Here is a 12,703-nt window from a genome sequence, read left to right as displayed (position 1 = left end):
TTTTAACCTACAGACAGCCTGTGAGAATTTTAGTTATTAAATTTAATAACTAAATTTACTAATTTTAGTTATTAAATTTAATTTAATAAATATGTATGGATAGGCAAGATCTCAACCTTGCAATTTAAACTAGCTCAGCCACTAAACTAAAAGCAAGTTTTCAGCATGTTGCAGCATACAAAATTTAATATGTAACAAAAGATTTTGGAAACTGCTCGTGTCAGGGGAAAATGCTCTACCATATCACTTATCTCAATGACTTAAGCTATTTATGTGTCAAGGACTGCACAGTGACTTCCTTTTTTCTTGTAACACAGGTTAAATAATTCCAAAAGCAATCAAGAAAAGACAGTAACAATACTTACTATGTGACTGATTCCAGTTTCAGCCATATCAAATACCACTGTCAAGGGCTTTCCATGATCTCTCTTGGCATAATGTTCTAACCAAAAAGCCACCAGTTTCTTTTTGTCAAGTTGCTGTTTAGGATCTCTTGTATGATGCTTCACTTTGAACCAAACTTGGACAAAAACACACACAAAAGTTGAAGGAAAGATCCAAGCAAACAGAAAACATCATCCAAATAACTACAGAGGATGCACTGAAATGTATTAACACCTCTGAGTTTGTGTTTAATATTTTTCCTGATTTTGTGACCACTGAACAGCCAGAAAAACAACTGCACACCTCTTCACATACCCCACATTTCTCACTTTTTTACTATAATTTTTTAGAAATTCAAAATGCAAAGAATTATACCTCAGAAGAAACAATAAAGTGGAAAAACACTTTTTGTGTATTTAAAGACTATTTACCTAGATTAGTATTTCATAATTTAAAATTAAACCACATGGTCTTCACACAATATTATGTACAGCACATATTCTAAGTATGGCTGCAAAATTAATGTTTCCTTTTCTTCTTAGGTTTCCTACAGCACTGCAGTTGATGTGTTTTGAAAACTACTTATACATGCATTTAGAATTATATAAAAAGCAACATATCTTTCTAAAATAAAATGAAAAATTCCAGGAGGTGAGCAACATTGTAGAAATGAAAGCCTAGTATATATTCTTCTAGAATTAAAAAATGAGTCATACAGAGACTTGTTTTTCCATGGAAAAAAACCCCAAAAAACCCATAGGCAAAATTCAAAGTAAAAGACTTTATAAATATGTCTGAAACCAAGTTACTGATTATACAATAAGTGAGAAAATAAATATTCAGGGCAGTAATGTGAAGAGTTGCTTTCATTTTTACTACCTTTATTATATCAAAGTTAGACAAGCCTGAAAATAACTTTAGATGTCCTCAATAGTCTTCTCCCTGAAACTTAGAAAGCTGTATTAAAAACCAGATTTCTTCTCCGTGTTTCATGTAAAGAAACAAACGTTTTTAAATACAGCATGTTAGCTAGACTGCATTTCAAGGTGAAGAGAAACCCCCATTCAAACACAGAACATACATCAAACTGTTACATTCTCGTGTGAGACAGTGGTCACATCACCAGGCCTGTCAGAGTCAGGGCCATGGTGTGAATCTGAGGCTGCTCTGGGCAGGGTCAGGAGCTGGACTCCATTATCCTGCTGGGTCCCTTCCAAATCAGTGGTTTCTATGATAAATACAAACTTTATAACTCAATTACCTTTTTAAGTAAAAACAGTAGCCAATATATACCTATTTCTGTTCTTAAATGCTTATTTTTCAACATGATAAAATGCTGGAAACAAAGCAATAATCAAAGGCTGAAAATAGTCTGTTTTGTATAACTTACATAACTTATAGCCCTCTTTATCATATCCATGCAGAAAGAGAGCACCAATTTCAAATAACCATTTTGGAAGGACAGATTCTGATAAGTCTGCAAAACCAAACGAAATATTATTTCAGTAATCAAGTAATCATTAATAATCACATTGTAACTTAACAGAAGTCACTAAAAATGGAAAAGTCTAGCAAAAACCCCAAAAACATCTTTATAAGCCACTTTCCAAGGCCTTTATTAAACTAATGCAAATAGTAAAGATTCAAGTTTTCTCAGTATCTTGTTCTCTTGCTACAGAGTAGAATCTATTTATAAAGTGAGAATAATTGAAAAAAATCAACAGAAAAAACTGCTTCAAATGTTTATTTTTTTTCTATCTGAAGCCTCCCCACCATGCTCTATCCTTCAGAGTGTGAAGTCCTGTATATAGAGCTCACCTTCAAAATATTTTCACATCACAAAAATGATATTTTTTAATTTAATGTACCAGACCAGTGCTATTACAATGAACAACACAGCTCTGTTTGTTGTGAGGCTTTTTGTTATTTGCTTTTTTGTTAGAGCTCTATGATGCAAAGAGACAAAGCAAGAGATAGCTGCCTTCCTTCCTTCCCCTTAAACTTTCAATGGACACATGGAAACCACAATAAAACTGAGACACTACTGGTCAATATAAAAATAAATACTTTCCCTCCTTTTTTTCCTTTTTTGAAAGTTCTTGCTCAGCTCTCCATGGTACTTGCAAACCTTTAAAAGGTTATTAATGAAACTACATATAGAGGTCAGTGTTAGTTCAAGAGAAAAGCAACACACACCTTCAAAACCATTGTATATCATAGCTTACCATTAACTGTGTATTCCTTCCTCCACTGAAAGCTTTCATCAATCATCTTTAACGTATCATCCACAACATCATGACGCCAAATCAAGTAGTTTTCAACCCATTTATCATCTTGCTGAAGTCTCTCCACATCTCTAGAATCATATTTATCTGATTTATCTAGGAAATAAATAAGTTAGTGTCTACAGCATTTGCTTCAGAAACATGCAGAGATTTGTTAAGTTTAAGTCTATAAGCATCCACTTGGTACATAAGATTTCTCTTGCAGTTTCAAATTTAAGGAAACAAAACACAGCATGATAAATTAATGAAGACCATTTATCTGCTGCAATGATATTTAGGGACACTACAACATAACCCACTAGAAAAATATTCTCACTAATAACTCTTACTAGAAAAATATTTTCTGTGATCCGTATGCAACAAAAAAAAAACAACCAAGGTGCATTTGGGACAGGTGTAATTTTTCTAAAGCCAATTTTGTGCAATTACTAGAATCTGTATACTGATTAATGTATATACTAAACATCAGAAGTACATGCTTGAGTTCTCAAACTTACACGTATCAGCATGTTAGACCATAAAATGTCTGACAACAAACATAAAATTCTTGGGTTTGAGTATGCACTATACATTATTGCACTAAACAGAATTGTTTTCATTTAAAAAAATTACAGTTTACACTTGTAATAAATTGTTACCCTACCCAAGAAAAACTACATGCAATTCCAGAGTAGTATAAAAGCCCCCAAAGGCTTCAGGCTTCTTGTATCTTCTTGTATCACATCAGCAACACGATAAGAGGCTTACATGCTTTTGGATGTACTTCAGATGAAACAAGACTTACTGCTGCTCTGAGTTTTTTTATTTTTAAATAGGAAAGTAAAACAAATGCTAAGTGGACCTATTTCTACTGTAGATACACTTAAACAAAAGCCTGGTTTTTAAATCAATGATCCTTTGTCTGAGATATTGGTAAAAATAGAATGCAAATCAAGAGCCCATAATAGAAACAGGCTTCAAACTGATACACATCTCTGCTAAATAATAAAAAAAGCATAAGCAAGCTCTTAAACTATTCACTTAAATTCATGATTACCATGGAAAAAATTTAAGACTGTTAATAAAAGAGATTTAATTTTCACATTCTGGAAAGAACTGTTCCTGTGTCAATAACAAACTGCTTTCAGAGCCATTTACAACTATCTAGAACTGTGATGGAATGGCTTGGCAATGTGTATTTCAGTCAGACAACTCTGAGGAAGAGGTTAATTCTGCTAATATTTGTTGTTTTACTGGCCTACATGCAAAAATATGATCTATTTTACTTGTCTTTCCATTTATACTGTTTCCTGTAATAAATTAGTCAATATAACTGCAAGAGTATATCAATTTAAATGTGTCCATTCACTAAATTGTAGTTGCACTCCCCAATGCATCTCTTCACATCTGACTGCTTCTCACATACAGAATGTTCCCTTCTTCATTAGGCTTCAAATTTCTCCCTCCCTTGATCCCACATTCCACTGCTTTACTTTGTTCCTTAGATAACCCTAGAATTTAATCCCACTTTCCTTAATCTTAGTCCCCTACTTTCTCCTCTGCCCAAAAGCCTCTAATCCACTAAAATCTCTTCAACTATTTAGTTTCCTTTTCTTGTCATTTCCATCTTGCACTGGACAGCTGATTTCCTATACTCTGAGCCCAGTGAAGTGATCACTCAGCATCAAACTGAAGTGTTCAACTTCTCTGTGGCTCTAGAGGAACGACAGATGAGCTGCAAAAATCCTGGGAGTGAAATTTTGTAGTCTCAACTGCTCATTTGAAATTTGTAATTCCCCCAATGTTTTAGGAAGTTTTGTCTGAGAAAAGCTAGCAGTACTTAGTTTTAAGTTAACTACTTCACTTTGGTTTGATTAATACACACTGGCTTCAAGCTGTGACTGACTGCAGTTAATCAGCCAAGTACTTTGCTGAGATCAGTCCCATGTGTATCTTATATAAATAAGGGATTAGGGTGCTTTGTAATTAAAGAGAAAACCCACCATCAGGTAAAAACTGACAGGATAACATTTCACACCACTTTTTGAGGCTCTCTTTGCCTTCAGTATCTGTCTGAGAGCACAACTGTCGAAATGAGAGAATTGTGCACCTTGAATCAAACTGTAATTCAAACCCACTGACATACCATTACATGGAACAAACCTCAGAAAACATTTCTCAGCCACTAACAAGTTTTCCCAAACTCTGAACTTAGAGAATGTTTTTAAGAACATGGACTTTCAACTTTGTGAGTATTTTAAGAAAATGAAAGTGAAAGAGAAACAGAGAAAATGTTTAATCCAAGCTTCCAACATCAATGGAAAGCAAGCTGCATTCAGTGATTAGGATAGTTGAAAAAGTATCTTTCCCTCTTTTCTGTAACTAAGTTCTCAGCAAGACACATGTAATCTGAATTTACATATATGTCACAATATACCCTAAAACAGGTGGAAACAACTATTCAAGTTCTAAATCCACAAGCACTTGCAGAATGCCAGTATTTGAATCAGGTTATCTTAAGACTGACAGAACAACAGTACTGAGTACTAAATACTGTATGACTTTTACCTGCTTGATCCAATTCTTGCCACAAAATAAGTAAAATTTAGAATGACAATGTGAATACAAAGCAAAGGTGGTTTATGTCACACACAAAAAGCAGAGTGATATAAAATTGATGGAGCCCTTCCAAGGACCCAGTGATTGAAAATGTGTCAGTTCAGAGGATGAATTCCTCTTCAAATCTGTACACGCCACATAATTCTACAGACATCTGGGAACTTGTTTTCAAAATATACTGTGAAATATTCAGAATGTTTCTAATTTTAAATCATTCATGGAACACTTGGGTGCAGTTACTGCATTATTAGAAACTTATGGAGTTGAATGAGAATTGGTTGAAATAAAATAAGACCTTTGGGATTCTCAAAAAAAAAAATTAAATACATCCTGCACAACAACTAAGAGGCCAAAAAAGAAAATATTTGAGGGGCACTCATATGGTAATTCAGGTGGAACTATAATCTTAAGTAGCTTACCTCAGACAATCTCCAAGCCTACCCATTTAGATACCTGTAACCATATGCTGATGCTTTTCTCAAAGGAAAATAAGTTGCTTGCTTCTTCACACTTGCAGGAGTGCCACCAGGACACCGAGACACTAAGTTTAGTCACCCTCAGCTCAGGAAGAGACATCTCTGTAACTGAGTCCATAATGAACAGAATTTTGGGAGGTATTTGGAACACACAGCACTCACCCCAAAGGCAACACAAGGAACTGCACTATCAGATAGTTCTGTTCAAAAAGGGCTACTGAAAGCCACCTGTGTAGCAGCAGTGCCAGACTTTTGTGTAATATTTCACAGTCCAGAGGCTTGGAAACCTGGTTGCTCCCTCAGCCCAAGACACTCCAACCTTTCTGTATCATAGAACAGTTCCACAGCCATGGAAGAGGCAAAACTGGGATGCTGCAATACTTTTCCATTGACCCAGGAAAGTGCAGAAACTAAGCAAGACTCAGATCTAAAAAAAGCAAGAAAAAACAATCTGCAAAATTACAAATTCCACATAAGGGAGTGACAGTAGCAAGGAGATGTAGCCATTATTAACCCTCCTTATTCCTTTAGCTGAAAGTTCTTCAGGAAAATGTTAGTAAGCAAAACTCACCAGGTATTTAACCTTCTTTTGAAAATAGTTGTTTAAAGTCACTGTCATTTTCTCACTGGGTATTTGAGGTCAAGAGAAAAGACTGGAAGAAGACAAAAGCTGTTTGAACAGCAACTTCTTATATTACTTGCCTTCCTTTTTTTTTTTTTTTTTTTTGCTTTAGTGAGGACTTCTGTCCTTTCCATGAGCACATTCTGCTTTTCTAAAAGTTGTCTTCTTCAAGCTGAGAAGCTGCCAGTGAAACTCTACCACTTAATTACTACATTCCAACATAAAGAATCTCCCATAACACCAGAGAACAGCTCTGAAAACAACTGCAGAATTACACAAAACTAAATGCACACAGATATCACTGCAATACTTTCACTAGAAGACTTCATTAAGTTTTCTGAGGCACAAATTGTAAAATCCCTTTCCTTTGTTACCCTTTTTTTTCAATGCCATCAAATTTCCATGTCAGGAGCCCCTGGAGCAGGTGCAGTGGAGGGGTGCAAAGAAGATTAAGGGACTGGAGCACCTCTCTAACAAGAACAGGCTGAGAGAGCTGAGCCTCTTCAGCCTTGAGAGGAGATGGCTGAGAGGAGACCTCATCAATGTCTGTCAGCATCTGCAGGGAGGTGGCAGAGGATGGGCCCAGGCTCTTCTCAGTGGTGCCCAGCAACAGGGCAAGAGGCAATGGCAAAGACTGATGCTCAGGAAGTTCCTCCTGAGTTTAAGGGAGAACTTCTTTATGGTGTGGGACTGAGCCCTGCACCAGATTGCCCAGAGAGGGTGTGGAGCCATCCAAGGACAGTCTGCATGCAAACCTGTGCCCTGTGCTCCAGGATGACCCTGCTGGAACAGGCTGGACCAGACAAGCCACTATGGCTCCTTCCAACTTGACCTGTTCTGTGATTACCAGGAGAACAGTGCTGTGCTGCTGTGTTTTCTTCTAGTGTTTATGCTTTAAGAAAAATAATACAAATTTGAGAATATTCAGCAGGAATATAGAAGAACTACAGGACTCAAAACCAGGCAGCACAGCTGAGTCACACCCTAAATTAATCCAGAGAAGTTCAGAATTAAAAACCTGCATGACCTCCCCCTTCAGAAAAAACTCTTATCTAGAAAAGCAGTGTTAACAGAACAAGCCATACATAAAGCTAAGTAGGAACAGCAACTGCATATCTTTTAATAGAGAACAAACCCAAAACCTTTATTGTACAAAGCAGAGAAAAAAGCAACTTAGAAAAGTATGTCAAGTGATACATTACACAAAGAGACTCAATTTAACTACTGTCTTAAAGCTATTCCAGCCAAGAATTCTTGGTTTAAAATGGTCACAATCATTTCTCTGACTTTGGCTACAAAGAGGAAACCCATTTTAATTGGCTGCTGATGCCAACATTAAACTAAGTTCTGTAACAATTCAGGTATGTGCCTTCAGCTGCTCCATGAGAAAATCAGCAAGACTAGAAACAATTTAAGAAGGTCAGTAGCCATAAAGGGACAGGGACAAAGAACAAACTGAACACTATTTCTATCCAATAAGGAATCATTTCAATAATCTCAAGCAGCAATAGACAAATAAAATATCTGCATTCACAAAGTGAAATAAATTTTAGCAAAGCTGAACACTGTCAGTGACAATAAAGACTGCTTTTAATAAAAAGCTCAATCATTAATGTTACAGAGCCTTTTATGAAAGTATGATTCCCATCTATCCTTCCACCAGTCTCAGCCTGAAAGCTAAGAACCAGGGGAAACAGACTATTCAGAGCATAAAAAGACATGCAGGTATCCAAAACATTACTTTAAGAGTCTTCTACAATAGTCTTATCACTGATTTTTAAGAGTGTCCCATATGTCTAAAAATTTATTTGCAATCAGCTCATATGATTAACAAAACACCTTTGCTACTGGCTTAAAAAAGGTCATGGTGAAATTTAATCCTTGGCATTGGAAGGATGGGAAATCTCTCTTGCAAAATCTTTTTTGAAAATTAAGATTTGCCTCAAGGAGAAAGGAAAAGGATGTAAGTGGGGAGGGCCAGGAAATAATAGACAATTAGAAACAGTTAATATACAAAACAAAATATGAACTAAACTAGTTTACTGAAAAAATCAAACAAGACTTGATTGTAAATAATTTCCACTGTAACATTAAAATAGAAAGTAATAGCCCAGAAATAAAAGCTGATTTTAGAAATCTTTTAAGGAATGGAAATTCACTATAGAAAAAGACATGCTTGTTTGCTAGAAAACAATGTTAGTGCCAGTCAGTGCTAGAAAAAAAATCTTTTGTTTCCATTGTTCCTTCCACCAGTAAAATCATTTACGTCACCAACCCTCACAAAGAATCCAAACAGGCAAAACAAAAATTAGGCCCAAAAGCAGAGAAGACAAAGTGCAGTCTGCCTACCACACGAGACAGTGTTTGCCAGTCTGTTGGGCTAACAGGGCACTACTGGAGATAAACCTTTTAAATACAAGGCTTCCATTATTGGGACATACACTCCTCACAAGAACTGAAGCTGTTTTCAGAATCCAGCTAGAAAGTTCATTGAAGAGGAAAAAACCACCCCAACATTTCAGTTAATAATAAATACTGTTTTGCAGATAAGATCCAATAGTGGCCAAGCTTTCCTTCTAGAACACCTCAATGGCCAAATTAGCTGAATAACTTCAGCAAGAAAGTTCTACAAATTTTGGGAAAATGAGCCAGTAAGGTTCTCTGACACTTTCACACTGTATCTGGCCATCAAAAGCATCTTCTGATTTTGTCACATAAATGAAACAACTGTATAATTCAAAAAAACCAGATTGATGGTGCTCCCAGTTGCTGAACTGAACTTTTCCCACCTAACCTTGAAAATTACCAAGACCACAGCATATTATAATATTAATACATGTTGGAATATTAGACTTCTCTGAATCACCTGTATATTTTTGCAGGTTCTACTTTAATCTAAAAACTCTATTCTGCCAATAAGAAAAAGTAAGATTTCAAGGACCCTCTAGGTTTTAATTTCATACCAGAAGTAAACAGTACTGTAAGGCCATCACAACATTGTGACCATTACCAAAACTTCCTGCATGACGGGGGGCAGGAGGGAAGCTAGTAACTATGAGTTACAGAATATGGAAGAATCACTTCATCTTTGATGGTCAGAATTACTGTGTTTCTAGAATAACCAGTTACATTGTTTTCCCCAGAGGGAAAACAAAACAGCAGCAGCTGCAACCTCCAGAAAACGAAAAAAAAAAAAACAAAACCCAAAAGCAGCCCAAAAAAACCAAACCCAAAACAAAAAATTGCCTAAAAACTTTTTCTCCAACTTTAACAGCTGCAGCTCACCTGTAAACAGAATAAAGTTTGCTCTGTAGAGGCCCACAATTCTATGACCACACTAAACTCCACAGGAAGGATCAGCTTCTCAGTGCAGCCTGACAGTGCCCTTAGTTTTGAAAGCAGACTAAAATTCCTGGGTATGAAGCAATCATTTGCACCTTTACACCCCAAAGTCACAGGTTTGAGGGTGTCTGCATACATGCAGCCCCACATCCCTTTGATTAAGAAGCATAAAAAAATGTTTTGGAACACACACAGTAAAGGCTGATAGACCAGTACAAAATTAAAATCCTGTGGTTTTCACTCTTGATTGTGGTCACGAGAACATTAATTTGCTTGTAGCATTCCTAAGTTTGTGGCAAAATCTTAACAACACAAACTCAAAAAAGTCTTAATCCTATTTTGTTGAAAGGGCAAGAGCCTAAAACCATGACCCAAAAATGGGCTTACTGAGAAATAGTGCTCAAAATTCTGCAAATAGGATTATAGCTTACCTTGCAACAGTATTCAGTTATTTAATGGCTGAATCAACCAGCCCAACAGAGACATCATTACAACCAGAGAAACTTGTGGAATTCCAAGATTTTAAGCAGCAGATCAACTGAAAGAATAATACCCCTTTTCCACAATTACTGTCCCAGAGCAGTCCTAGGCTTTCTGAAATAATTATTTATGAGTGTGACTCTGGGATAATAGAATACAAAGCAAGTTGAATCACCTACCATATGAAAATGTGCACTAATTGAAACCATTAAGAGACACAAAAATTTAGACTTTAAGATGAGCCTCCACTCATTCAAGCCTGAGTTTTACAAAGATATCTTTATTCACTTTGAAATATCAAGCAGTAAAAGAAGCTCACTCTACTTCAAGACTTTCTAACAAATTTTGTCATCAGAAATAAAGGTCATCTCCAACCAAGGCCAAAGTAGCCTCTTATATGAAAGTTAGCAGAGCAACCATATGAGACAAAGCTGAACCACCCTCAAGACCTCCAAAGTTTTCCAAAAGCATGTTCCAGCCCACTCCAATGAAGAAGCACATAACCCTTACATAAAAGTGATAGAAAGCAAGGTAACCTCAATAGTTCTGATCAGAAACATCAAAGCAAGGCATTTGTTTGCAGAACTAAGGTTCATATTAAAGGAGATGGAGGCAACACAACTAGGAGACTTTTACTGTATTTGCACTAAAGCTTGCATAGAAGCATGTTTTTAGTAAAAAGTCTCTAGATAGTCACAATGAAACAGCCTGTTTACTACAATTGTTTGCATGCTCTACATTCCTCCAACATAAGCAATGCAAATCAACCTTGGAATAAAAGCAAACCACTCTAGGCTTTCCCCAGTCCTCCCTCTCCCCTGGGCATCCCCAGCATCTCCTGGCCTTCATTTACAAATTCAAATACACCTGCACTTAAGAACCGAGTTGGACATGCAGCATGACCTTAATTATGGCCTGCATGAAACTCAAGTGCAAGTTACTCCAGAAAAACAACTCTTCCTTTGACAGACTCGGTGAGGTCAGAATGCCTCCACTCCCCTTCCCGGACACGTTTTATGTCCAGAGAACACCAAGCACAGCAATGTCCCAGTCCCTGCTTTCCAGCCAACCAAACGCCCTGCAAGAGAAAGGGACCAAGACCTTTGCCCAACACAGTGACCCAGCAGACAGAGCACCGAGAGCCAGCACAGAAACCTGCTGAGCATTGCACCCTTCCAAGCATTTAGACACCCTAACTGCGCCAGGGCAGGTTCAGGTTGGATATTGGGAAGAAATTCTTAACACAAAGAGCGATTAGATATTCGCATGGGCTGCCCAGGGAGGTGGCAGAGTCACCGTCCCTGGAGGTGTTTAAGGACAGACTGGATGTGGCACTCAGGGCCGTGGGCTGGCTGACAGGTGCTCAGTCACAGGCTGGCCTCGAACACCTCGGAGGCCTTTTCCGACCCAATGGATTCTGTGAACAGACACAGACGTTCCCAGACCTGGGAAAGCAGGACACCCGGAGCCCCGAGAGGAAAGCGACAGCGGACAGCCCCAGAGCCCGCACCCCCCGCTCACCTGGCAGGTACTCCGCCTCGAAACGCCGCCGGGTCTCGCTTATCAGCGCCCCCTTATCCTGCCGCTGCTGAAAGGAAACATGGAACAGGAGGGCCGTGAAAGGAAGGGCAAGGCCGGGGCCCCAGACAGCCCCAGACCCTCACCTGTACGGCAGGGCCCGGCCACCCGCCCTGCCAGACTACCAACCCCAGCGGCTGCGGGCGGCAGCTAGGGAGAGAGCAGCCGTCAGGCGGGCAGGGAGGCAGCAGTGAGGGGCGCAGGGACTCACCTCAGCCATGATCCAGCGGGTCCGCCCGCGCCGCCCGCACTGAGGCGGCTCCGGCAGCGCGAGGAGCGGCGGGAAAAGGGGATGGAGCGGCGCCCGGGGGGCGGGGCCTGCCGGGCACGGCTCCCGCTGAGGCCCCGCCCCTAGACATGGCTCCGCCCCCGCCCGCGCTCCCGTCATGCTCCCCGCGGCGGGAGCTTTGGAGCGGCCCTGCCGGCTGGGAACGGCGGCACGGCTCCGCTGGGAACGGCACGGCCTCAAGGGGCCCCGCCGGTCGGGAACCGCGGCTCCGCTGGGAACGGCACGGCCTCAAGGGGCCGCGTTCAGAGTGGCTCCGCTGGCCGGGAATTGCGGCACGGCCCCGCCGGCGCGGAGCCGCGGTCGCTGCCCCTGTCTGTACCCGTTCTCTGTGCGGGAGTGAGCGGTATTGGGGCCGGAGCGGTCGCTGCGGGTCCTGCAGGTTGAGTGGAGCTCGGTGAGACGGCTGCGGTTCCCTCGGGGTCCCCGGGGCCTTCTCGGGGCGAGGAGGGAGAGAGGGAGGGAGGCTGCTTGGCCGCAAAATGTCTGGATGGTTCTTCAGAGAACTTTCTCCTTCGAGGCCTTATAATTTTACCAAAAAATAAATTATAGCTTTTAACAAGCACTACGCCTGAGAGAAGGTTCTTTAATTTCAGAACTCAAAGCATAGTGGCTTTCCAGTCTGCTCAGTATATTTGTGGCTTCTTCAATA

The 12,703-nt window shown here is 39.7% G+C and overlaps 1 protein-coding gene across 2 annotated transcripts in view; it reads right to left on the bottom strand.

The window, feature by feature from the left end:
* MOSPD2 (motile sperm domain containing 2) overlaps positions 1-12,041 on the bottom strand; it is a 31,151-nt gene extending 19,110 nt beyond the window's left edge. Inside the window, exons 1-5 of one of the 2 annotated variants that reach the window (XM_058018820.1) lie at positions 11,977-12,041; positions 11,709-11,775; positions 2,610-2,765; positions 1,775-1,861; positions 366-520 (exon numbers count right to left, since the gene is read on the bottom strand). In XM_058018820.1, coding sequence (XP_057874803.1) covers positions 366-520; positions 1,775-1,861; positions 2,610-2,765; positions 11,709-11,775; positions 11,977-11,985 — 474 coding nt within the window. In that variant the 5' untranslated portion in view covers positions 11,986-12,041. The remainder of the gene's footprint in view (positions 1-365; positions 521-1,774; positions 1,862-2,609; positions 2,766-11,708; positions 11,776-11,976) is intronic. The other variant, XM_058018821.1, reaches the window with a different exon arrangement.
* Positions 12,042-12,703: the final 662 nt, after the last annotated feature.

The sequence above is a fragment of the Melospiza georgiana genome, chromosome 2 (assembly GCF_028018845.1).
Source record: "Melospiza georgiana isolate bMelGeo1 chromosome 2, bMelGeo1.pri, whole genome shotgun sequence".
Taxonomy (NCBI): domain Eukaryota; kingdom Metazoa; phylum Chordata; class Aves; order Passeriformes; family Passerellidae; genus Melospiza; species Melospiza georgiana.
The sequence above is the reverse complement of the archived record's forward strand: the minus strand, read 5'-3'. Positions and strand labels throughout refer to the sequence as shown.